General features: G+C 42.7%; 1 protein-coding gene across 1 annotated transcript in view; it reads left to right on the top strand.

Annotated features, from left to right (window-relative positions):
* The window catches only part of LOC123747684 (leukocyte elastase inhibitor-like), a 41997-nt gene extending 15893 nt beyond the window's left edge, over positions 1 to 26104 (top strand). Inside the window, exons 2-6 of the mRNA XM_069323551.1 lie at positions 9750 to 10073; positions 10210 to 10348; positions 14170 to 14413; positions 18767 to 19020; positions 24668 to 26104. Coding sequence (XP_069179652.1) covers positions 9751 to 10073; positions 10210 to 10348; positions 14170 to 14413; positions 18767 to 19020; positions 24668 to 24940 — 1233 coding nt within the window. The 5' untranslated portion in view covers position 9750 and the 3' untranslated portion in view covers positions 24941 to 26104. The remainder of the gene's footprint in view (positions 1 to 9749; positions 10074 to 10209; positions 10349 to 14169; positions 14414 to 18766; positions 19021 to 24667) is intronic.
* The last annotated feature ends 1396 nt before the right edge of the window (positions 26105 to 27500 follow it).

A 27500-nucleotide genomic window follows, 5' to 3' on the forward strand; every position in this document is an offset into this window, starting at 1 on the left:
TGTTACAAAGTTCCTTCGCTCCAGATGCTCCACTAGTTTTTTCGCACAATCTTCTCCATCAGCTTGCATGGTATGCAGGTTAGGGACACAGGCCTGTAGTTCAGTGCCTCCTGTCTATCCCGTCTGTGTGTATGTGTGTGTGTGTGTGTGTGTGTGTGTGTGTGTGTGTGTGTGTGTGTGTGTGTGAGAGAGAGAGAGAGAGTAATGGGTGAGTGTGTGGGTGCCTGTGGTAGGTACTTACCTAGTTGTGCTTGCGGGGGTTGAGCTCTGGATCTTTTGTCTCGTGTCTCAACTGTCAGTCAACTAATGTACACGTTCCTGAGTCTACGGAGCTCTATCATATCTACACTTGAAGCTGTTTTATGGAGCCTCCACCATATCACTTCCTAATGCATTCCATTTGTCAACTACTCCGACACTGAAACAATTCTTTCTAATGTCTCTTTGGCTTATTTGGGCACTCAATTTCCACCTGTGTCCCCTAGTGCGTGTGCCTCTTGTGTTAAATAGTCTTTCTTTATCTACCCAATCAATTCCATTGAGAATCTTGTATGTGATGATCATGTCCCCCCTAACTCTTCTGTCTCCCAGTGACGTGAGGTTTAATTCCCATAGTCTCTCCTTGTAGCTCATACCCCCTCAGTTCGGATACTTGTCTGGTGGCAAAGCTTTGAACCTTTTCCAGTTTTGTCTTATGCTTGACTAGATATGGACTCCATGCCGGAGCCGCATACTCCAGGATTGGCCTGACATATGTGGTATACAAAGATCTGAATGATTCCTAACACAAGTTTCTAAAGGCCGCTCTTATGTTAGCCAACATGGCATATGCCGCTGATGTTATCCTCTTGATCTGGGCTTCAGGGGACAGGTCTGGCGTGATATCAACCCCCACGTCTTTCTCTCCCTCTTTATGACTCTTGAAGAATTTTATCTCCCAAATGATAACTTGTATCTGGTCTCCTGCTCCTTTCACCTATCTTCATTACATTACATTTGCTTGGGTTAAACTCTAACAACAATTTGTTTGACTATTCCTTCAGTTTGTCCAGGTCTTCTTGAAGCCTCAAGCCATTCTCCTCTGTCCTAATACTTCTCATAATTTTGGCGTCGTCAGAAAACATTGATGGGAATGAGTCTATACCCTTTGGGAGATCATTTATGTATATCAGAAACAGGATTGGTCCGAGTACAGAGCCCTGGGGACTCCACTGGTGACTTCACGCCAATCTGAGGTCTCACCGCTCACTGTATCTCTCTTCTTCCTATTACTTAGGTACTCCCTTATCCACTGGAGCACCCTACCAGTTACTCCTGCCTGTTTCTCCAGCTTATGCATCAACCTCTTTTGGGGCACTGTGTCAGAGGCTTTCTGGCAGTCAAAGAAAATGCAGTCCGCCCATCCTTCTTTTTTTTGCTTAATCTTTGTCACCTGATCGCAGAATTCTATTAAGCCTGTAAGGTAAGATTTACCCTCTCTGAACCCCTGTTGATGGGTTCTCACAAAGTCCCTTCTCTCCAGATGTGTTACTAGGTTTTTTCTCACGATCTTTTTTATCATCTTGCAATATATTCAAGTTAAGGACACTGGCCTGTAGTTCAGTGCCTCTTGTCTGTCACCCTTTTTAAATATTGGGACTACATTAGCCGTCTTCCATATTTCTGATAGGTGTCTCGTTTCCTGTGACCTACTATACACTATGACAAGTGGCAAGCAAGTAGCAATCTATGGCAAGTAGCAAGCAAAGTGCTTCTGCACACTCTTTCAATACCCATGGTGAGATTCCACATGCGACAAGAGCCTTTCTCACGCCCAGATTCAACAGATGCCTCTTGACCTCATCTCCTGTAATTCCGAACCCTTCTAAGGCCGCCCGGTTTACTGCACCTCTCCTAGGGCAGTGACCTCACCTCGTTCTATTGTGAGGACCTCCTGGACCCTCTTGTTGAGTTCTTCACACACCTTTTTGTTATTTTATGTGTACCTGTCCTCACCCGTTTAATCACCTGTTCCTTCACTGTTGTTTTCCTCCTGATGTGACTGTGGAGTAGCTTTAGTTCGGTCTGGGCTTTATTAGCTATATCATTTTCAAACTTTTTCTCAGCTTCTCTTCTCACAGTAACGTTCCCGGTTCTCTGGTATCTCTCTCTGCCTTCTGTTGTTCTGTTATTTCGGAAATTCCTACATGCCCTGTTGTTCAGTTCCTTTGCTTCCATATATAGCCTATTAAACTATGGTTTATTCTTTTGCTTTTCGGTTTTTCCTTTTGGTGAGGGATAAACCTGTTTACTGCCTCCTGACACTTTTGGGTAGCACAGTCCATCATGTCTTGTACAGACTTAATTCTGAGTTCTGTGTCCCTTGGTATATCCCTTAGGAATTTTCTCATCTCATAATTTCCCTTTCGGTACGGCAGCCATTTTATTTCCTTTTTTTTTTGGGGGGGGGGGTGGAGATAAATCCTAGCTCTATCAAGTACTCATATATTAATACACTGTGATCACTCATTCCCAAGGATGCTTCCAACTTAACTTCCCTTATATCCGTCTCATTTAGAGTAAATATCAAATCAAGCATGGCTGGTCCATCCTCTCCTCGCATTCTTGTCGGTCCCTTGATGTGTTGGTTTAGAAAGTTTCTTGTTGCCACGTCCAGCAGCTTAGCTCTCCATGTGTCTGGTCTTCCATGTGGGTCTCTGTTCTGTCAATCTATCTTCCCATGGTTGAAGTCTCCCTTGATTAGTAGTCTGGATACGTTCCTGATAGCGACAGAAGCTGCTCTCTCTATTATATTAATAGTGGCCATGTAGTTTCTACCATATTCCTGTCTGGGTCTTCTGTCGTTTGGTGGGGGGTTATATATGACTACTACTATAATTTTTTTTCCTCCAATTGCTATGGTACCTGTTATGCAGTCACTGAAATCTTCACAGCCCTGAATAACCATCTCAAAACTTCAGTATTTTCTTATCAGCGGAGCTACACCACCTCCTCCTCTTCCTTCTCTCTCTTTTCTCACTACATAGTAGTCCTGTGGAAACATTGCATTTGTTATGGTTTTCATCAGCTTTTCTTCTGTGAGTGCTATTATGTCTGGGTTTTCTTCTAGTGCCCATTCTCCAAGTTCACTTGTTTTATTTGTAATCCCATCTATGTCAGTGTACATTGCCTTGAAGCTCACTTCTGTTCATTCTCATGTTCCATTCTTGGTGAGTGTTCTGCTGATGGAGGAAGCTGTTCCATTGGTGTGAGGATTTGTGAGGTGGTTAACAGGGTCTCAGAGGATACTGGGTGAGGGATGGGGGGTCAAGGGAAGGTGGGAGAGGGAGGGTATTGGGTAAGGAGGGAGGGGGGGATATAGAGGATATGGAGTGAGGGGGAGGGGTGATAGGGAGGGTATGGGATGAAGGGGAAGCGGGGACAGGGAGGGAAAGGGGGAGGGGGGACATGGTTGGAATGGGGTAGGGATGACAGGGTCAGTTCGGGGTGAGAGGTCTCACATCACGGGTATTTGAGCTGGTTGTGGATTTTAAAACCCAAAAATGATCTCTGGTCATTGCACCAGACTGTTACTTGCATACAGGTGGAGAGCGTTCTCAATCACTCCCCGACAGAAATAAACAGCCAACCTCGGCAGCCACTCTCCCGCTACCGTCGGTTGACCAGCAATGGACACTTAGGTGCTTGTAATTTACCTAGGAGAGTACTCTGTATGCATCTTGATCTTGGGGAGGGGTTCAGCGTCACCTACTTAGCGGTGTGGCTCCCAAACTGGCCTCGTTGTCTTGTGTACACACACCCTACTCGAGCTGCCGTGACTCCCCACTCTCTCCTTGTTTGGAATGATCTCCTAAATACCCCTTTTGTGAATTAGTGTCTACTGTCACATATCTGCAGCCATGACCATCTTTCTTTCTCTCCCTTTCTGGGAAACCTCACCAGCACAAGAGCAAAAGCCACCTAACATTTATTATACAAAAAAAAGTACATAATTCATGACATAAAATTGAACATCACCATACAACGGTCTAAGCTGCTACAACCCAGTAGCGCTCCAAATCATATCCTGGCTTCACCAGCTCTCCATAGCAAGTGGCTGCACAACTCTTGGCTTTCCACTTACTACTCGCTCACTGTTTGAGGCGGAAATCCTGTGACAACATTACTGTATCCACAACTCTAAAATTATATGAAACTCTGTTTGAGGCTGAAATACCTGAAACATCTATATAAGTACCCCCATCAAAAGAAGAAATCAATCTCTCGCCTTACTCTGCGTCTTACATGCCAATACGCACTCAAGCACTCCCTTATACAATCATGTACGTGTCCACAATGAACCTCTGTTCTTCTCTTAGAGGCACCTTAATCAATGCGTATATCTGGGTCCTCCAAAACATCAGGAAAGACACTTCTGCAGTTCTCCCAGTCTACTGCAAAACGAAGTCCTGCTCCAACATCAGTGATGCTTCTCCACTGATTCTATAAGGAAACGTGTAGCTTCCCTACACTGCTTGAAGTCAACTCCTCACTATGGAGTTCTGCTCTACCACAGAGTTCAGCATACACTTCTTCTCCGACCTCGAAGTTCCTCCATTAACTTCTTTTCCAACCTCGAAGTTCCTCCAATCACTTCTTCCCAAACATACCTGCAATCCTATTACCATGCCAAGAAAAATGTTTACCTGATAAAACATAAGTAATTAACCTATATCTTAGTACTAAAACTTGCTCTCTGACAACGCTCCGCGCTGTCCAACCATGATGGGTGCTCCCCCATCCTGGTCGGATCCAAGTTGGAAACATGTCTTGACATGCCACGGAGTTTCCCTCCGGCCATGTCACTGGGGGTCGTTGCTCCTCAGTTGTTCACCAGACACGGGAGTGTGAGGGGTGCATCGGTCCTTCCGCCAGCATGTCCACTCAACTCCAACACCCTATATTTGCTAACTGGCTCAATAAAATTACCACCCAACATATATACATATGTTCACTATGATCGTTGGGCACATGATCAAACACTGATAGCTAATCTAACAACTGATTAAACAGGCTTAATGCAGGGATCTATGACACAGGGTGCTCACTCCCTGGTGCTCAACATGACGCTCACACAGGCCGCCCACAAAAATCGCTATAAGACTGCTTCACAAGGCTTCTTCTAGTCCTGACTTGAGTACATTGAGTCGCCCAGCAGGCTCCACAACAGAAACGCCTGCTTACTTCCTTCCTCTTGAAGGAGCACACATAATTACAATTCCACAAAGGTCTAACTCCTGTTCTAACTCTTCTAACTCTAACCAATGCTCACTTCCAGGTCGCCTCTAATTTATCCAAATCACAGAGAAATGGTGTACTGTGTCCCCAACAGCTTCCTCACACTTGCGAGCAAGTACGTAGCCTTCACTCCACCACTATCACAGGGAACTATTTTCTTCCTCCTTTCAGGAGATCAACAAAGTACAACCATCACTGACAACTGCTGTAGCTCAGATGAGGTCACAGCGTCCTGCTAGCTTCATGTCATGTTACCAAAGTATCAACTTTCATGTTACTTATTATCAGATGCTCATCCTCTGCTAGTATTTTTAAATTATTCACTGGCATTTTTTTTTCTTTTTTCTTTCTCTGACTTCTTAATCTCAGGTCCGGAAAGCAGAATAACTCTACTTGGGTAGACTTGCTCCGCCATGCTACATGGGGTTATAATCGGGGGGAAGGGAGAGTTGACTGAGCATTTGAGTGGGGGCAGGGAGAGTGAGGGGTAGGGAGGGTTTCTGTGTGGCAGAGGGTAGTGGTATTGCCCTCCCTCTGGTGTTGCTGGGATGCTGGTTGTGGGTTCCCCCCTTGCCTCTGCGAATATTGTGTTGGGGGCTGTGATTTCCTGGTTTTCTCCTCACACCCTGCACTTCATCCTTGCTTCTGTTGCCATGGCTCTCTCCTCCCTCGACCTGTCCCTCTGGAGGAATACTTATTTGTATTCTCCCACATAGTACGGATGGCTCTTCCTTTCTAGAATATCCTCCTTCATGGTCTTGTTTGCAAACACTATCTTTATTAGGTGGTCTCTGTCCTTGTTGCACCAGCCCAACCTGAAAAACCTTCTCAATGTTTACTATTCAATTTTTTTCCTATGGGAGCCTTCCTGTTACACACACAAATCATAATAGTGTGATGCATAAAATGGACAAATCCACAAGGGCCGTGATGAGGGTTTGCACCTACATCTTAGCAGATCCCAGATGCTGCCTTAATCGACTAGGCCATGACATGGTCAAAAGAATTGCAACTGGGAGTTCATTTTCCTTCTCATGGATCCTGCAGTCTCTCCACGACACAAACCCAGGGTTTTACACAATTCCCCCATGCACTCGAGCTCTGTCAGATCCTCTCAGCCATAGGCTCGAACCCTCATCACGGCCCTTGTGGATTTGTTCACGAGCCTTCCTGTTCTCTGATGCTCAGAGCTACCACTGATCTTTTTCTTTCTAGCAGCTGACTGGTGCACCCTGCTGCTTCCTGCGAGGTAGCTGCTTGTGTGGCTACCTCCCTCACTGTGGCCATTGCTTCTGAGCTCTTTCCCAGAATTTCAGCAAATGTTTCACGTACAGAGGCATTCCTTTCAGATGAACCATTTCCATCATCCCTTTGGGTGATTATCTGAGGTTCAGTCTCCATATTGTTCTCACTGAGGGTTTTTATCTCTTCCTTTGCTTGGTCAACTCACTTTGCAGGTTGTTTATTTTATACTTCATTTCATGCATCTCCTTCCTGATTTCCTCCCAAACTTGGGAGAACATTTCCTTCATTAAGTCAATTTGACTTTTCCCAGTGCTCTTGATGTGTGTACTTACCTAGTTACTCACCTAGTTGTGTTTGTGAGGGGTTGAGCTCTGGCTCTTTGGTCCCGCTTCTCAACCATTAATTATCTGATGTACAGATTGCTGAGCCTACTGAGCGTCATCTTATCTACATTTGAAGCTGTGTATGGAGTCTGCCTCCACCACATCACTGCCTAATGTGCATTCCACCAGTTAACTACTCTGACACTGAAAAAGTTCTTTCTAATGTCCCTGTGGTTCATTTGGGTACTTAATCTCCACATGTGTTCCCTTGTTCCTGTACCACCCATGTTAAAAAATTTATCCTTATCTACTCTGTCAATTCCTCAGAGAATTTTATCAGTAGTGATCATGTCTCCCCTTACTCTTCTGCCTTCCAGTGTCACCGTGTGTGTGTGTGTGTGTGTATGTACTCACCTAATTGTACTCACCTAATTGTGCTTGCGGGGGTTGAGCTCTGGCTCTTTGGTCCCGCCTCTCAACCGTCAATCAACTGGTGTACAGATTCCTGAGCCTATTGGGCTCTATCATATCTACACTTGAAACTGTGTATGGAGTCAGCCTCCACCACATCACTTCCTAATGCATTCCATTTACTAACTACTCTGACACTGAAAAAGTTCTTTCTAACGTCTCTGTGGCTCATTTGGGTACTCAGCTTCCACCTGTGTCCCCTTGTTCGCGTCCCACCAGTGTTGAATAGTTCATCCTTGTTTACCCGGTCGATTCCCCTGAGGATTTTGTAGGTTGTGATCATGTCCCCCCTTACTCTTCTGTCTTCCAGTGTCGTGAGGTGCATTTCCCGCAGCCTTTCCTCATAACTCATGCCTCTTAGTTCTGGGACTAGTCTAGTAGCATACCTTTGGACTTTTTCCAGCTTCGTCTTGTGCTTGACAAGGTACGGGCTCCATGCTGGGGCCGCATACTCCAGGATTGGTCTTACATATATGGTGTACAAGATTCTGAATGATTCCTTACACAGGTTCCTGAACGCCGTTCTGATGTTAGCCAGCCTCGCATATGCCGCAGACGTTATTCTCTTTATGTGGGCTTCAGGAGACAGGTTTGGTGTGATATCAACTCCTAGATCTTTCTCTCTGTCTGTTTCATTAAGTACTTCATCTCCTATTCTGTATCCTGTGCCTGGCCTCCTGTTTCCACTGCCTAGTTTCATTACTTTGCATTTACTCGGGTTGAACTTCAACAGCCATTTGTTGGACCATTCACTCAGTCTATCCAGGTCATCTTGTAGCCTCCTACTATCATCCTCTGTTTCAATCCTCCTCATAATTTTTGCATCGTCGGCAAACATTGAGAGGAACGAATCTATACCCTCTGGGAGATCATTTACATATACCAGAAACAGTATAGGTCCAAGGACTGACCCCTGCGGGACTCCACTTGTGACGTCTCGCCAATCTGAGGCCTCACCCCTCACACAGACTCGTTGTCTCCTGTTGCTTAGGTATTCCTCTATCCACCGGAGTACCTTCCCTCTCACTCCAGCCTGCATCTCCAACTTTCGCACTAGCCTCTTGTGTGGTACTGTATCAAAGGCTTTCTGACAATCCAAAAATATGCAGTCTGCCCACCCTTCTCTTTCTTGCCTTATTTTTGTTGCCTGGTCGTAGAATTCAAGTAACCCTGTGAGGCAGGACCTGCCATATGTGTGTGTGTGTGTGTGTGTGTGTGTGTGTGTGTGTGTGTGTGTGTGTGTGTGTGTGTGTGTGTGTGTGTGTGTGTGTGTGTGTGTGTACTCACCTAGTTGTACTCACCTAGTTGTGTTTGCGGGGGTTGAGCTCTGGCTCTTTGGTCCCGCCTCTCAACCGTCAATCAACAGGTGTACAGATTCCTGAGCCTATCGGGCTCTGTCATATCTACACTTGAAACTGTGTATGGAGTCAGCCTCCACCACATCACCCCCTAATGCATTCTATTTGTCAACCACTCTGACACTAAAAAAGTTCTTTCTAATATCTCTGTGGCTCATTTGGGCACTCAGTTTCCACCTGTGTCCCCTTGTGAGTGTTCCCCTTGTGTTAAATAGACTGTCTTTATCTACCCTATCAATTCCCTTCAGAATCTTGAATATGGTGATCATGTCCCCCCTAACTCTTCTGTCTTCCAGCGAAGTGAGGTTTAATTCCCGTAGTCTCTCCTCGTAGCTCATACCTCTCAGCTCGGGTACTAGTCTGGTGGCAAACCTTTGAACCTTTTCCAGTTTAGTCTTATCCTTGACTAGATATGGACTCCATGCTGGGGCTGCATACTCCAGGATTGGCCTGACATATGTGGTATACAAAGTTCTGAATGATTCTTTACACAAGTTTCTGAATGCCGTTCGTATGTTGGCCAGCCTGGCATATGCCGCTGATGTTATCCGCTTGATATGTGCTTGATATGTGTGTGTGTGTGCAGTGGGTGAGTGTCTATAGTGGGTGAATGTATAGTGCCTCACCACCACACATCACCAACACCCATCACCAATCACCATTACCCATCACCACCGCCCATCACCACCACCCCCCACCACCACCCATCACCACTACCCATCACTACCACCCATCACCACCACCCCTCACCAACACCCATCACCAACACCCATCATCACTACGAAGCCTCATCAACACCCATCACCACCGCCTATCACCCATTACCACCACCAATCATAACCACCACCCATCACCATCATTCATCACCACCATCACTCACCACCACCCCGCTCCCCCCCCCACCCCATCACCACCACCCATCACCAACAAAACTATTACACCACAACTCTCCTCACACGACTGCCAGCTTCTACTTATATAAATATTTAATTCATTACGATATTGGTATTTGTAATATAATAAAGTAGTTATCAGTGTTGGTGGAGCGCCGCTGCTACAGTCCTCTCCCCCACAGTATGAGGAAGCTGTGGTGTGCAGCAGTGTTGGTGGTGACGCTGGTGAGTGTGGTGAGGCCTCAGTGTATCTCCAACAATGACAAGCTGGTGGTGACCTCCCCACCTGACCTGGCCCACATCACCCCCTTCAGCTTGGACCTCTTCAAGCAGCTCTATCCACCCACCGCCACAGGAAACTTTTTCTTCTCGCCCTACAGCGTGTGGACCGCCCTGGTCCTGGCCTACTTTGGGTCTGCTGGCAGGACTCGTCAGCAGCTGCAGGACACCCTTCGTCTCAGAGACCCTTCAACCACTCTGGCTACCTACAGGGCCCTCGACCGTCTGTGAGTCCACTCACATTCCTCACTTGTCATCTTAACTATTATATGTATAATTAAATATTTGAGTCCTCTTTAACTTGTTATTTATGAGCGTTTAGAAACGCATGTATTATATATAATAATTAAGATGCCCCTACAGAACCGCAGAGAGACAGAGCAACACGAGTGACTATGTGATAGACTTGGCCAACAAAGTGTATGTGAAGAACAGCATTCCTCTTCGGGACTGCATCAGAGATGTCCTTAAGAAAGAGGTGGAGAACATCGACTTCTCACAGGTCAGTCTATTTCTGCATATCACCTTCTGTCTATATTTATTTGTGAAATATTATAATTCACATGAAGCCTCCTGGCCTCGTTACCAGTGTGACAGCAGGGTAGAGTACTTCAAGAGTCCCTCAAGTCCTCGTTACCAGTGTGACAGCAGGGTAGAGTACTTCAAGAGTCCCTCAAGACCTCGTTACCAGTGTGACAGCAGGGTAGAGTACTTCAAGAGTCCCTCAAGACCTCGTTACCAGTGTGACAGCAGGGTAGAGTACTTCAAGAGTCCCTCAAGACCTCGTTACCAGTGTGACAGCAGGGTAGAGTACTTCAAGAGTCCCTCAAGACCTCGTTATCAGTGTGACAGCAGGGTAGAGTACTTCAAGAGTCCCTCAAGACCTCGTTATCAGTGTGACAGCAGGGTAGAGTACTTCAAGAGTCCCTCAAGACCTCGTTACCAGTGTGACAGCAGGGTAGAGTACTTCAAGAGTCCCTCAAGTCCTCGTTACCAGTGTGACAGCAGGGTAGAGTACTTCAAGAGTCCCTCAATGCCTCGTCAACAGTGTGACAGCAGGGTAGAGCACTTCAGGAGTATCTCCTAGCCTCGTCAACAGTGTGACAGCAGGGTAGAGTACTTCAAGAGTGCAGACGAGGAGTCACAATAACGTGACTGAAATATGTTGACGAAACCCACACACTAGAAAGTGAAGGGACGACGACGTTTCGGCCCGTCCTGTACGGGCGCCAGAGAGCTGAGTGGATAGCGCTTCGGATTCATAGTCCTGAGGTTCCGGGTTCGATCCCCGATGGAGGCGGAGACAAATGGGCAAAAAGTTTCTTTCATCCTGATGCCCCTGTTACCTAGCAGTAAATAGGTACCTGGGCCCGTACCTGCTGGGTACGGGCCCAGGTACCCGCAGGGCCCCCATACCCCCAGAAACAGCCTGTAGCAGCCCAGCTGCTACGGGCTGCTTCCTGGGGGGTATGTAACAAAAAGGAGGCCTGGTTGAAGACCGGGCCGCGGGGACGCTAAGCCCTGAAATCATCTCAAGATATCCTAGATATACCATTCTCAAGTCGATTGTGATGAGAGAAGGAGGCGAAGGCAATAAATTGGCAAGAGAGAGATAAGGAGAAGGAAATCATAGAGGAGGAAAAAGCAAGGCAAAAGGTACGAAAGGTAAAGTATAATAAAGGAATAAGAATAATTCTTAAAAAATAAAGGAATAAGAAATAATTCTTAAAAAATAAAGGAATAACAAATAATTAAAATATAATAAAGGAATAAAAAAAAGGATCGTTAGAGAAAACAAGGAAAAAAAAGAAAGAAACAAACTAAGATAAATGTAAGGGTAAGCCTACATTAGGTCACGCTTGTTAGAAAGTTTAGAGCAGTTGAGTATATACTGTGAAAGGTGAGAGTCAACAGCAATAAAACCAGGACTCAAGTTCATGTTGGTTATGTTGTGTATCAGAGCCGATTCAACACGACGGCGTCTGTGTAGAGGCAGGAAAGATTATTTTGAAGGAAGACCAGTCAATAGAATGATTAGAATCCCAAACATGACAGAAGAGAGCATTGTTTGTGTCTGCAGACTTAACACTTCTTTGTGTTCTTTAAGTCTGTCATTAAGTGTACGGCCAGTTTCACCAAAGTATTGGAGAGGACAAGACGAACAGGAAATAGATTAGACACCAGCGGCATTAGAAGCAGGAGGAGCAGTGTGAACTAGATTGCTGCGAAGTGCGTTAGTTTGTCGAAAGGTGAGTTTTATGTCAAGAGGACGAAAGGTATTAGTAAACGTTTTGAGTTCAGATATGAAGGGAAGGCAGAGCACAGTGCTACTAGAGTTGGAAGCAGGTTTAGCATGAAAGAAATTTCGATTAGCTTGAGAGTAAGCACAGTATATAAAATACAAAGGGTAACCAAGGCGAGAGAATGATTTGTAGATAAAGGCAATTTCAGAATCAAGAAACTGAGGGTCGCTGATGCGTAGAGCGCGGAGGAAGAGAGAGACGAGGACACTTTTCTTAACAGAAGGAGGATGGTAGGAAAAGAAGTGAATGTACATGCCGCTATGCAGTGGTTTGCTGTAGACAGAGAAAGAGAACCCGGACACAGAGCTGTGAACGTGAACGTCAAGAAAAGGAAGGAGGGAATTAGATTCTTATTCAACTTTGATATGGATGGAAGGAGCCTGATTGTTAAGAGAGGAGAGGAAAGGCTGGAAAAGACTAAGGTCATGAGGTCATAAAGAAAAATTTAATCAACATAGCGAAGCCAGAGAGAGAGACGAGTATCAATAGAAGGAAGAAGTAAAAGGAGAACAGTCTCGAAGTATTCCATGTAGAAATTGGCAAGAACAGGGGAGAGAGGGGAACCGATAGCGACACCGAAAGTTTGAGTGTAATATTTACCGTTGAAAGAGAAGGAGAGTCAATACAGAGTCTAATGAGTTTAAGGAAAACGTCAGTGGGAAGCGGGAGAGGAAGAAGGACCCCAGTAGCCTTCTGTCTAAGGAAAGAGAGAACGTCATCGAGGGGAACATTAGTGAACAGAGAGTCGACATCATGACTAAGCATCTTACAGGATGGCTACAGGCGCAGTCTTTCTATTAAGTCCTGAGCGTGATGAAGGTGGGCAGGAGAAAAAGTGCCAAGGTAAGGCGTCAAGGTTTTAGCGAGCCAGTAGGCAAGAGGATAGCCGACAGAGCCCCGTGAATAAATGATTGGACGAAGAGGAACACCAGGTTTATGAGTCTTAGATAGACCCTAAAAATAAGGAAGAGAAGGGCAGATGACACGGAAACGTTTATTGAGATCGAAGTCAGGAGGACAAAGACTAGAGAGCTGTCTTAGTTTGCGGTTAAAGGAAGCTTTAAGGCGATCCAAAGGGTTAGAAGTTTAGTGGACACCAGTTAGTTAGTAGACACCATGTTATGGTGTCTTGTGCACTATCACTAAGGTCTTGTCTGAACACCTGAGCTGTGGTCACCACCATGTTATGGTGTCTTGTGCACCATCACTAAGGTCTTGTCTGAACACCTGAGCTGTGGTCACCACCATGTTATGGTGTCTTGTGCACCATCACTAAGGTCTTGTCTGAACACCTGAGCTGTGGTCACCACCATGTTATGGTGTCTTGTGCACCATCACTAAGGTCTTGTCTGAACACCTGAGCTGTGGTCACCACCATATTATGGTGTCTTGTGCACCATCACTAAGGTCTTGTCTGAACACCTGAGCTGTGGTCACCACCATGTTATGGTGTCTTGTGCACTATCACTAAGGTCTTGTCTGAACACCTGAGCTGTGGTCACCACCATGTTATGGTGTCTTGTGCACTATCACTAAGGTCTTGTCTGAACACCTGAGCTGTGGTCACCACCATGTTATGGTGTCTTGTGCACCATCACTAAGGTCTTGTCTGAACACCTGAGCTGTGGTCACCACCATGTTATGGTGTCTTGTGCACCATCACTAAGGTCTTGTCTGAACACCTGAGCTGTGGTCACCACCATGTTATGGTGTCTTGTGCACCATCACTAAGGTCTTGTCTGAACACCTGAGCTGTGGTGACCACCATGTTATGGTGTCTTGTGCACTATCACTAAGGTCTTGTCTGAACACCTGAGCTTAGATTCTCTACAACAGTTAACTTCCAGTCCTCTGAAATTGGATTCAGAAAACTTTTTTCTTAAAATCCAAAGAACTTCTTTATGTTACTTCTCTAACTCTCCCCCTTGAAAGGTCGGTAGAAACTATTGTCAGCTTATAATGTGATGGATTGAAGAGTCACGTAAAGGCACTGAGCTTAATCTTATCGTTATTTTGACAGGCGGATAAAGCAGCTGCGACAATCAACCAGTTTGTGAACAAAACAACGCGAGGCAAGATCCCAACTGTGGTGACAGAGAGCGACGTGGCACCGACACTGATGGCGCTGGTCAACGCCGTCTACTTCAAAGGTTTCTGGTTGAATCAATTCAACCTAACCCAAACAACCAAGCAGAAGTTCTTCACCACCCCGAGCCAACACAGCCTTGTTGACATGATGACCCAACATGGAAAATTCAGATTTGGTAAGGTTATATATACATATGCATATGTAAATGCATATGTATATATATATATATGTATATATATATATATATATATATATATATATATATATATATATATATATATATATATATATATATATGTATGTATATATATATATGTCGTACCTAGTAGCCAGAACGCACTTCTATGCCTACTATGCGAGGCCCGATTTGCCTAATAAGCCAAGTTTTCATGAATTAACAGTTTTTCGACTACCGAACCTACCTAACCTAACTTTTTTCGGCTACCTAACCTAACCAAACCTATTAAGATAAGTTAGGTTAGGTTAGGTAGGGTTGGTTAGGTTCGGTCATATATCTACGTTATTTTTAACTCCAATAAAAAAGAATTTACCTCATTCGTAATGAAATGGGTAGCTCTATCATTTCATTAGAAAAAAATTAGAGAAAATATATTAATTCAGGAAAACTTGGCTTATTTGGCAAATCGGGCCTTGCATAGTAGGCTGAGAAGTGAGTTCTGGCTACTAGGTACGACATATATATATATATATATATATATATATATATATATATATATATATATATATATATATATATATATATATATATATATATATATATATGTCGTACCTAGTAGCCAGAACTCACTTCTCAGCCTACTATTCAAGGCCAGATTTGCCTAGTAAGCCAAGTTTTCCTGAATTAATATATTTACTATAATTTTTTTCTTATGAAATGATAAAGCAACCCTTTTCTCTATGTATGAGGTCAATTTTATTTTATTGGAGTTAAAATTAACGTAGATATATGACCGAACCTAACCAACCCTACCTAACCTAACCTAACCTATATTTATAGGTAAGGTTAGGTTAGGTAGCCAAAAAAAGCTAGGTTAGGTTAGGTTAGGTAGGTTAGGTAGACGAAAAAACATTAATTCATGAAAACTTGGCTTATTAGGCAAATCGGGCCTTGAATAGTAGGCTGAGAAGTGCGTTCTGGCTATTAGGTACGACATATATATATATGTGTATATATATATATATGTATTGGTGTATACTGGCAGCAGGTTTTCTTTCAAACATGTTTCATTGAATATGACCGCATATTCTGTATTTATTATTTTCTGGTTTAGGGCTTCTATCCCTCTAACTATTTTCTTAGCATCAGGGCTTAATTGAAATAGGAGTTCTCCAAAACTCATTTTCGTACTTTTAAGGTGAAGAAAAGAAGTGATTTACTATAGAGTGTATTACACTTATTTGTATCATTTGCACTACGTTTCGAACCTCCATGGTTCATTCTCAAGTGAACAGATCTTACAATACTAGTTGATTTTATACCCGCATTAGGTCAGGTGATAATACAATGAAGGTGAAAACATGGGGGGATACATAAGGGATAAACATAGGGGCTGCAGAAGGCTTATTGGCCCATACGAGGCATCTCCTATCTAAACACAAAGATTAATCCAGTGTAATTGGCCTGTTATGTTGGACATTGTCTTCTGTGTTGTACATGCTTCTTCTCGAAGCATGCACAAAGGAAGCCCCTTTCATCAGTCCACAAGGAGACATGTATTTACAAATAGACGGAGTAGCAATGGGCTCCCCCTTAGGAGTTTTATTTGCTAATTTTTATATGGGAACCATCGAAGATAGGGTCTTCAGTAGCAGACAAAAACCAACTGTATACTGCCGTTATGTAGATGACATATTCGTAATAGTAAAAGACTCGGATGAACTAATTGACCTAAAAAGACACCTAGAGAGAGAGTCAGTACTCCGATTTACACATGAAAATAGTGAAAATAACAGTCTGCCATTCTTGGATGTACTAATAACAAAAACAGGAACCTCTTTAAGCACCAACGTATATACCAAGCCCACCAACATAGGATTATGCCTGAACGGTAGAAGTGAGTGCCCCCAAAGATACAAAGCCAGTGTTCTCAATGCTTATATTCGTCGAGCGCTTACCCACTGCTCTGAATGGAGCAACGTGAGTAGAGAGTTTGAAAGAGTAACTCAGGTATTGGTGAACAACGGATATAGCAACGCGGAAATAAACGCTGCTATAAGAAGACACTTGGACCGTTGGTATAATTCAGAACCTAGAACAGAAACCACAACACCCCCAATAAAATTATATTACAAATCAACCATGCACAGTGAACATTTAAAAGAGGAAAGAATAATGAAAGAAATAATCCGTAAAGGAGTAAAAAGCACTACTCCTAACCAAAACATAAACCTGATAATATTCTACAAAACGAAGAAGACTTCCGAACTCCTTATCAAAAACAGCCCGAAGCCGACGGAGAACCCTCTACAGCAGTCAAGCGTTGTATACATGTACACTTGCCCCCACGAAGGATGTAACCTTCAATGTAAGTACATAGGTATGACGTCGACCAAGCTGACGAGGCGCTTGACATGCCATCTTCAATCTGGTGCCCCTAGGAATCACATGAGACAAGCCCATGACATTACTCTAACAAGAGAAATGTTGAACAAGAATACTTGCATAATAGACAAAACCCAAGATTCAAGAAGATTACAAATTCTTGAGGCAATTCACATAAGAATAGAGCGACCTACCATGAACACCCAAATCACGGAACTATTTACTCTACCCACCATGAGAGTAAGGACAAGACAAGAACATATCGATGCCAACACAGAAGACAATGCCCAACATAACAGGCCAATTACACTGGATTAATCTTAGTGTTTAGATAGGAGATGCCTCGTATGGGCCAATAAGCCTTCTGCAGCCCCTATGTTTATCCCTTATGTATCCCCCCATGTTTTCACCTTCATTGTATTATCACCTGACCTAATGCGGGTATAAAATCAACTAGTATTGTAAGATCTGTTCACTTGAGAATGAACCATGGAGGTTCGAAACGTCGTGCAAATTATACAAATAAGTGTAATACACTCTATAGTAAATCACTTCTTTTCTTCACCTTAAAAGTACGAAAATGAGTTTTGGAGAACTCCTATTTCAATTAAGCCCTGATGCTAAGAAAATAGTTAGAGGGATAGAAGCCCTAAACCAGAAAATAATAAATACAGAATATGCGGTCATATTCAATGAAATATATATGTATATATATATATATATATATATATATATATATATATATATATATATATATATATATATATATATATATATTTATATATATATATATATATATATATATATATATATATATATATATATTTATATATGTATATATATATAATTGTGAGGGTACCACCTCTGGTGCCAATGTGGGGACCCATAGCCTCGGAGAAGAAAATAAAAAGTATTCAGAGGAGACCTTGTGGTCTCCTTGTGGTCACTGAACACTAATATTATCTTCTCCTACCACCCCCATTCTTTTGTATGTACACATATATATTTGCTTTATTTGAACCTTGTTACAAAAAAGAAGGTACATATAGGTTACAAAGATGGTTATCATAGGTTGTCGAGTTCCTCCAGCTCCTCAGATGGCGGGCAGGAACCCTGGATGCAGTGCGCATTTCCCCTCTGTATCGCCAAGCTGAGGCGCTGGAAAAGAAAGCTGGCAGCTCTAGGGTCCCTTGTTGTTTCAATGAGCCTAGAACCCAGTTCCTTCAAAAAACTGGTAGCACTTTTACCCTAGGCGCCGAGTGTCTCAGAAGCAATGGGGACAAAATTGTAGTGGTGATCCAGTTCTCTATATTTACGGGATTTGGCTGCTTCCCTGTGGGTGGCAGCGCCACCTGGTTGTGCAACACTGAGGTTAATGTAGGTGTTAGCCAGGGTTGATACGCACGTGTAGTCCCATGCTAACTGCTTGCCATTCTTCCAGGGGTTCACTGTGATACCATCCGGGCGACCAATAAGAGCATCAGAGTTACGGGGCGTTAGGTAACGGGGCTCTCTTTCAGCTGGGCATCCAGCTGTGGTGAGGCTCCTCTTGATGATGTCGTTAACTTCACTGTGCCTCGAGTGCCATGCCCCTGTGCTTTGGCAGAGTAGGCCATGGTGGCTGTACCTGTCAGCCACCACCTCGCCGCAAATACACCTATATCTGGTGTGGATTGGGGCAGCAAGGCGGAGGGCCACAGCAATTCGGAGGGCTGAATTGTGCTCAAATAAATATATATATATATATATATATATATATATATATATATATATATATATATATATATATATATATATAATATTTAGACAGTCCTGAGAGTAAACACTGGTTACAGTGGACTGTGGTTGCAGTAGACTAGTGTGACAGCCCTGAGAGTGAACACTGGTTACAGTGGACTGTGGTTGTAGGAGACAAGTGTGACAGTCCTGAGAGTGAACACTGGTTACAGTGGTCTGTGGTTGCAGGAGCCTCGAGTGAGCTGGGAGCGAAAGTGTTAGAGATGCCGTACAAGGGGAAGGCGGCGTCCATGTTGGTGTTGCTGCCAGACAACACCCCCAGCGGCGCCCCTGGCAAGTCCGCCACGCCCCTGGACGCCATGCTGCGGCGCCTCTCCCACGACACCCTCCGCCACGCCCTCACCAACCTGGAAGAGGTGGAAGTAGAACTTCACTTCCCAAGGTTCAAACTGGAGCAGACAATCACTGAGGAACTTAAGGCGGTGAGTAGTCAGGATGTTTTACTTGCATCTCTATATAAATGTTGTCAGTGTAAAGGTAAACATTTATGGAATGTGAGTGTGAGTGTGACACAGACAAGGAGATGACTCATTGCTTCTAGCAACGCAGACTCCTGAGGCGATAGTACTTTAAGTAACGTTTTGGTCGAGAGAACTAATGAGCACCATTACACCAGGCTGTCTACTATTAATTTAAGGAGTGAATAACAAATATAAGTAAAACCAAACCTTAATTTTTATAGGCCTAATATTGCATATATATATATATGTATATATATATATGTACTGTATTAGGCCTAGGATTGCTGGTGGAGGTTAGTATTGGTAAGGTCTTATACTAAGACATGAGCTGTCTTACCAGTAAGGGTTGAGGGGCCACAGGGCTATCAACACTACAGACCAGGCATCGCGGGGCGGATCTCGTCGACACTTAAAAATACTTAACAAATTGTAAAGCTGTTTATCCAGACAATTCCTTCAAAAGGTCAGATGTAAGACAAACAAGGAGCAACGGGTTCAAGCTCAATAAGTCACATTGTGGAACACAAAACTGGAGATGCTTTTTGACCCTCAGGTAATAAATCCACGGAACCGCTTACCCGCCGAAGCCGTAAATCCCAAAACTCTTTTGAACTTTAAAATCCAGTTTGAAAAATCACCAGGACAATTGTGGGTTCCTTTGACAAGTCACCGGCTTCCTGTCCTCGTCGAGGCCACGAGAGTTTTAGTGTTCCTCAAGTTAATTCAGGTAAAGTTAAGTTGCGGGTAAAGAAGTTTTAGGTGTGTCCAACTTCAATAATACAAAATTAACTTTCTGGTAGTCTATCACTACACATTGATACTTCCTGGTGGTCCAGCACTACATATTGGTACTTCCTGGAGGTCTATAGTAGTAGGATTGACAGCTTAGCAATAATTTTTTATTTATTTATTTTTTTTTGGAAGATCATATCTGCGGACCATGGTATTGAGCGAACTCCCAAAAAATTCTCGTTGCCGACCACCAGACTGAATGAACTCCCAAAAGTCACTGCTGCTGACCACTGTATTTAGCGAACTCCAAAGAAGTCATCGCTCTGTCACATAGTTTCAGGCTGATTTTTTTCAGAGTTCAATTTGAGACCAAATTTTTTCAAAGTCCATTTAAAGACCGAAATTTGTCAGCGACTAGTTTATGGCCGATTTTTTTCAGTTTTAGTCCTCGCTGCAGTCTTAAAAGAGTTCTTACGGATATAATTAAACTCTACAGACTTGAGCAGATATTTCTTAAAAGTTCATCAGAAGTTAGTTCTTGGACCCGATTCTATATATTTATAAGTGTAGTTTTGCTATTAACCAATCAATTTCCCTGAAATTTAAAACATAGTTATTTTAGACAGAAAATAATAAAATATATCATAATTCAACCCATCCTCTTGTTTAGACAGTAGTTATTGTAGCTATGTACACCATAGTATAAATATTGACGTGCTAAGCAATTATATAGTAGAATTTGGTACTATTCATTATATAGTTATAATAAAATTAAGCAATTTTTTTAAAATATTCCTATGCCTAGTATAGCACACATATGTACTATATTAGGCCTCAGTTAGCGTGTATTAGTCCTAGGAATGTTTGATAAGGTGAGTTTAGGTTGTCTTAGCAACATAAATACAAAACCTTTTCCGGTTCGTCCAAATTCAATAGAACAGATTTCTACTTTAGGTTTGCGTTGTAAGTCGATATATGTACTATGGTGCTCATCGTTACTATAAGTACTACTAAAACAGGAAGAGGGGCTGCATAATTAGACTGGAAAGATGTTTTGGCCAAGCAGATGGAACGAAGCTTTAATGTTAAAACATTAACATATTCTCTGTCACGAGTGTACAGGATTAAAAGACACTGAGCCATCCTGACCCAAAACCTAACTTGTAATACAAGTTACCTCAACATAGATGATATGAATAAAAGCCTAATAAATATTAAGAATACCTATAGAGACACTGACATATTTACATGATCATACTATATTTACAATGACATACTTTACATGATCATAGTATACTTGTCGGAGAACCGATACCATTTACTAACTTTTAATACATTATGCAGATAATATTGCTGCCTTTTTTGTAATAAACAAATTAACTCATAGATGATGTAGCACAGATTATTTTCTTCAGTAGAAAACGGGGAATATAATTGCCACATGTCGCTATTAGTTTTACCCCCAAATAATGGGAAACATTCTTAATACATCAGCCTTTGTACAGTAAACATCATAAAAATATTTCCATTTAATCAACTTAATTATCAGTACCAAAATAGAGAAAATGTGGGCCCTCTTACCCTCGTGAAGACATCTAGACAAAACAGAGAAGGCATCAGTGGGAGAAGGCCACAGTGAATCACCATTTAAAGTTAACAAGTTTCACCAGGGCAAATCGAGCTCCAATAAATTTTCCCTTGGAAAACTGTGTTATGGGTTGTAAAGTGCTCCCATTATCAACACGATCTTTGTCTACCGATCAGGGAGGTGTCCTTACCGAAACCCATTTATTATCTCTACATTCCTGGCCAGTTATGTTAGGTAGATATAGGGTGACTCGGTTAGAACACTAGTCGAGACAAAATAAGGTGAGCAATATTCTCAGATCTTTATTTAAAAAATTATAATAGTTCCCTGATATAGCTGTCATGTTAGGTTACTGCTATTATTTGTGAGTGCCCTATGACAGGTGTAATTGAAGAAGAAGAAGCACAGTTAACAACTACTTGGCACAACCAGTACATGTGTTGATGCCAGCCTCAACCACGAGGAGTGTTCATCCATGTCCATATCTGCTTGTCTAGGCATCATCCATAAAGATAAGGCCTCCCACATTTAGTTACTAAAATATATAGTCGAACACTGTATTGAATGCACACTTTACATGACTATACTATACTTACACTGACATACTCTACATGACCATATTATACTTAAACTGACACTTTACATGACCATATTATACTTACACAGACATTTTACATGAGCATACTATACTTACATTGACATTCCATCTGTTAACTACCCGGACAATGGAAAAATTTATTTCTAACGTCCCTGTGCCTCATTTGGGTACTCAGTCTCCGTCTGTGTCCCCTTATTCGCGTACCACCCATGTTAAACAGTTTATCCTTATCTACCCTGTCAATTCCCCTGAGGATTTTGTAGGTTGTGATCATGTCTCCTATTACTCCTCTGTCTTCCAGTGTCGTGAGGTGCATTTCCCGCAGCCTTTCCTCGTAACTCATGCTTCTTAGTTTTGGGACTAGTCTAGTGGCATACCTCTGAACTTTTTCCAGCTTCGTCTTGTGCTTGACAAGGTACGGGCTCCTTGCTGGGGCCGCATATTCCAGGATTGGTCTTACATATGTGGTACACAAGATTCTGAATGATTCCTTAAACTGGTTCCTGAAGGCTGTTCGAATGTTAGCCAGCCTCGCATATGCTGCAGACGTAATTCTTTTTATGTGGGCTTCAGGAGACAGGTTTGGTGTGATATCAACTCTTAGATCTTTCTCTCTGTCCGTTTCACGAAGCACTTTATCTCCTATTCTGTATCCTGTGTCTGGCCTTCTGTTTCCACCGCCTAGTTGCATTACTTTGCATTTACTCGGGTTGAACTTTAGCAGCCATTTGTTGGAGAATTCATTCAGTCTGTGTTGGTCATCTTGTAGTCTCCTACTATCATCCTCTGTTTCAATTCTCCTCATAATTTTTGCATCGTCAGCAAACATTGAGAGAAACGAGTCTATACACTCTGGGAGATCATTTACATATATCAGAAACAGTATAGGTCCATGGACTGACTCCTGCGGGACTCCACTTGTGACGTCTCGCCAATCTTAGACTTCGCCCCTCACAGTGACTCGTTGTCTTCTGTTGCTTAGGTACTCCCTTATCCAATGGAGTACCTTTCCTTTCACTCCAGCCTGCATCTCCAGATTTTTCACTAGCCTCTTGTGTGGCACTCTGTCAAAGGCTTTCTGACAATCCAAAATTATGCAGTCTGCCCACCCCTTTCTTTCTTGCCTGATTTTTGTTGCCAGGTCGTTGAATTCCATTAACCCTGTGAGGTAGGACTTGCCATCCTTGAACCCATGTTGATTCTGTGTTACAAAGTTCTTTCGCTCCAGATGTTCCACTAGCTTTCTTCACGCATTCTTCTCCATCAGCATCCATGGTATGCAGGTTATGGACACTGGCCTGTAGTTCAGTGCCTCCTGTCTATCCCCTTTCTTGTATATCGGGACTACATTAGCTGCTTTCCAAATTTATGGCAGTTCCCCCTGTTGCCAGTGATTTGTTATATACTATAGAGAGTGGCAGGCACAATGCTTCTGCTCCTTGCTTTAGTATCCAAGGGGAGATTCTATCTGGGCCTATAGCCTTTGTCACATCCATCTCTAGTAACTTCCTTACTTACCCACTGGTAATCTCAAACTTTTTTAGTGGTTCCTGGTTAACTATTCCCTCTCTTATCTCTGGAATTTCTCCTTACTCTAAGGTGAAGACCTCCTGGAATTTCTTATGTGTACATTCTTATGTGCACAATTTTTTAAGTGTACATATGTGTACATTGTGTGTGTGTGTGTGTACTCATTTGCATTCTTTGAGTACATATAGGTGAGGGGTGTACAAATTTGAGTTTTTGGCTCTTTGGTCCCGCCTCTCAACTGTATATCAACTGGTGTACAGATTCCTGAGCCTACTGGGCTCTATCATATCTGCATTTGAAACTGTGTATGGAGTCAGCCTCCACCACATCACTTCCTAGTGCATTCCATTTACTAACTTCCCTGACACTGAAAAAGTTCTTCCTAATGTGTCTGTGGCTCATTTGGGTACTCGGCTTCCACCTGTGTCTCCTTGAGCGTGTACCACCCATGTTAAATAATGCATCATTGTCAACCCTTTTTCTTCCCCTGAAAATTTTGTATGTTGGTGATCATGTCTCTCCAAGCTCTCTTGTCTTCCAGCGACGTGAGGTGCAGTTTGTGATCTATCTGGTACAGCAAAGCTTGTGTATCTAACAGCACTGGAAACGTATCTAGGGGTACCGTAGCAGCATGCATGTATTTGATACACTAGAATGCTCCTATAGTAGACGCAATTGAAATATAAATGGATAATCAAAACAAATGTACATTAATGTAATTATATATATATATATATATATATATATATATATATATATATATATATATATATATATATATATATATATATATATATATATATATATATATATATATATATATATATATGTCGTACCTAATAGCCAGAACGCACTTCTCAGCCTACTATGCAAGGCCCGATTTGCCTAATAAGCCAAATTTTCCTGAATTAATATATTTTCTCTAATTTTTTATTTATGAAATGATAAAGCTACCCATTTCATTATATATGAGGTGAATTTTTTTTTATTGGAGTTAAAATTAACATAGATATATGACCAAACCTAACCAACCCTACCTAACCTAACCTATCTTTATAGGTTAGGTTAGGTTAGGTTAGGTTAGGTTAGGTTAGGTAACAGAAAAAGTTACCCTTCTGACATGTTCTTAGTGTTCACTACGCTTCCTATCTTCCTGACAGGCCCTAGAAGCTCTGGGGATCGAAGACCTGTTCTCGATCCGCAGTGATCTCACCAACTATGTCCGGGGAACCAACCTGAGTGTGAAGACCGTCATCCACAAGGCCGTGGTGGAGGTGAACGAGGAAGGCTCCGAGGCTGCTGCTTCCACACTCATCTTTATTGATCGGGGCCCTCAACCCAGAGTGTTCAGGTGTGACCGCCCCTTCGTCTTCTTCATCAGGGACAACCACACTAACACCATACTCTTCATGGGCGTCTACAGGAAGCCCTAACACCATACTCTTCATGGGCGTCTACAGGAAGCCCTAACACCATACTCTTCATGGGCGTCTACAGGAAGCCCTAACACCATACACTTCATGGGCGTCTACAGGAAGCCCTAACACCATATACTTCATGGGCGTCTACAGGAAGCCCTAACACCAAACTCTTCATGGGCGTCTACAGGAAGCCCTTGCACCATACTCTTTCTGGGGGTGTCTACAGGAAGCCTTAACTCGATACACTTCATGGGCGTCTACAGGAAGCCCTAACACCAAACTCTTCACGGGCGTCTACAGGAAGCCCTTGCACCATACTCTTTCTGGGGGTGTCTACAGGAAGCCCCAACTCGATACTCTTCCTGGTTGTCTACAGGAAGCCCTAACTTCAGAGACCTTAACTTTGATGTCAAGGAATTATGAACACCTCGCAAACTTAAGTTTCAGACGCGTATATGTTGCTTGAAGAAGTGAAGGATGACGTCTCTTCACAGCAACCGTCATAGACAACACATATATACACACACACACATGAATATACCTGCCTCACACATATTACTTACATTCACACTCTCGTAGGTGTATACTTTCTCTTTTTCTCATAATACATATATGCACATGTATACCTCCTCTTTCTACTACAACACTTACTTGTGTCAACACTTTCAAGTGTCAACACTCACTTATGTGAACTCTAGTTAGTGTAAACACTAGTTGTGACAAACATTAGTTAGTGTAAACACTAGCTGTGATAAAAACTAGCTGTGATAATCTCTAGTTAGTGTAAACACTAGTTGGTGCAAACACTAGTTAATGTAAACTCTAGTTAGTGTAAACACTAGCTGTGATAAACACTAGTTAGTGAAAACACTAGCTGTGATAAACACTAGTGAAAACACTAATTGTGATAAACACTAGTTAGTGTAAACATTAGTTGTGACAAACATTAGTTAGTGTAAACAATAGCTGTGATAAACACTAGTTAGTGTAAACACTAGCTGTGATAACCTCTAGTTAGTGTAAACACTAACTGTGATAAACACTAGTTAGTGTAAACAATAGCTCGAGTAAACACTCGTATGTGTAACAGTTAACCGCTGGAGAAGTTCATCTTAGTAAACGCTCACTTACTGTTGTCCTCGAGTTTCATGTTTAATAAAGTATTGTCACAAGTTATTGTTCGTATCTATATCATCTATACTATAAGAGATAATGTCTGTCTATTCAAAGTTGGCGGCAACAAGGTTGAGGCTACCGTCACCCAAATAAAATAACCCTCGCCCCGCGCTTGTTGAGCGATCTACCCTGGGTTTCTATCATGGCCGGGGAGGATTGACTGGGCGCCAGTCCTTAACTGTTGCTTCTGTTCACCCAGCAGTGAATGGGTACCTGGTTGTTAAACGACTTGGTGGGTCGTACTCCAGGGAACATTGGATTAAGGACCTGCCCGAAACGCTGTGGGTGCTGGTGGCTGTACAATAGTAAAAGAACTCTTCTATATATAAATAAATAAGGATGAAATGATTGGTAGAAGGATGGATAGATGAATAAATAGATTTTTAAGTGGATGGATAGATAGGTGGACAGACAGTTGGATAGATAGGTGGTAAATAGGCCATTAGGTAGACGGACAGAAAGATCGATAGCTAGATGGATACACAGATGAGTGGATTGATAGATGAATAGATGTATAGATGATGGATGGATTGATAAATGTATAGATGGATGGATTGGTAGATGAATATATATAGTTAAGTATAGGTAGATGGATAGATAGATATATGGACAGATGGGAGACAGACAGACCCGGACAACGCTGGGTACCAACCTTATCTATACTAGAAGATACATTGTCTGTCGTCAAGTATGAGGCCAGACGTTTGGGGTCAGGTTCACCCAAATTGGCAGAGACAATGGTCTGGGGTTTGGGATGAACATAGGCTTGTCGGGGTCGCCATAATTAAGAAGAGAACAGCGATCCTGGGTCACATTTAGACCCCCACGACGATTCTTGGCACTGGCTGCCAGCTAACTCTGTAAATAGTTTGAAAATAATAAATTCAAATCAATTATTTTTACTTATTTTAGAAATATGCATCATTATTCACTGATTTTGGAAATATTTATTGAATATTTCTAATGTTCATTTAGAAATAAGTAATTCATTTCAGTAAGTAATTATCAAAAGATGGCAACAAGCTGAGGAGACAATGTAGCATCATCAAATGCTGGATATTCAAAAGGGGCTAAATATTACTTAGGATGCCAATACAAGAACAAAAGTGCATAAGGCAAATGATATCAAATGTGTCTGATTCACCAAGGATGTTATATAGGGACAGGTGACCGCGAGGGACAGTTGGGAAGCAAGATGAAAGCACGTCCAGGAGGACAAGACATTCAACAAGGATAACCACGTCCATGACAGGAACAATGCAGTTTGGACAATAAGGAGCAGGGCGGCGCTTCTTTAAGTGCCCGTGAGTTAAACGTGTATGACCAATATGTAACCTTGCCAAAGCCGTTTCCCATCCCCGGTTACGGAGGTAGGAGGAAGGCCATGGGGACACAC

The sequence above is a fragment of the Procambarus clarkii genome, chromosome 13, assembly GCF_040958095.1.
Source record: "Procambarus clarkii isolate CNS0578487 chromosome 13, FALCON_Pclarkii_2.0, whole genome shotgun sequence".
Taxonomy (NCBI): domain Eukaryota; kingdom Metazoa; phylum Arthropoda; class Malacostraca; order Decapoda; family Cambaridae; genus Procambarus; species Procambarus clarkii.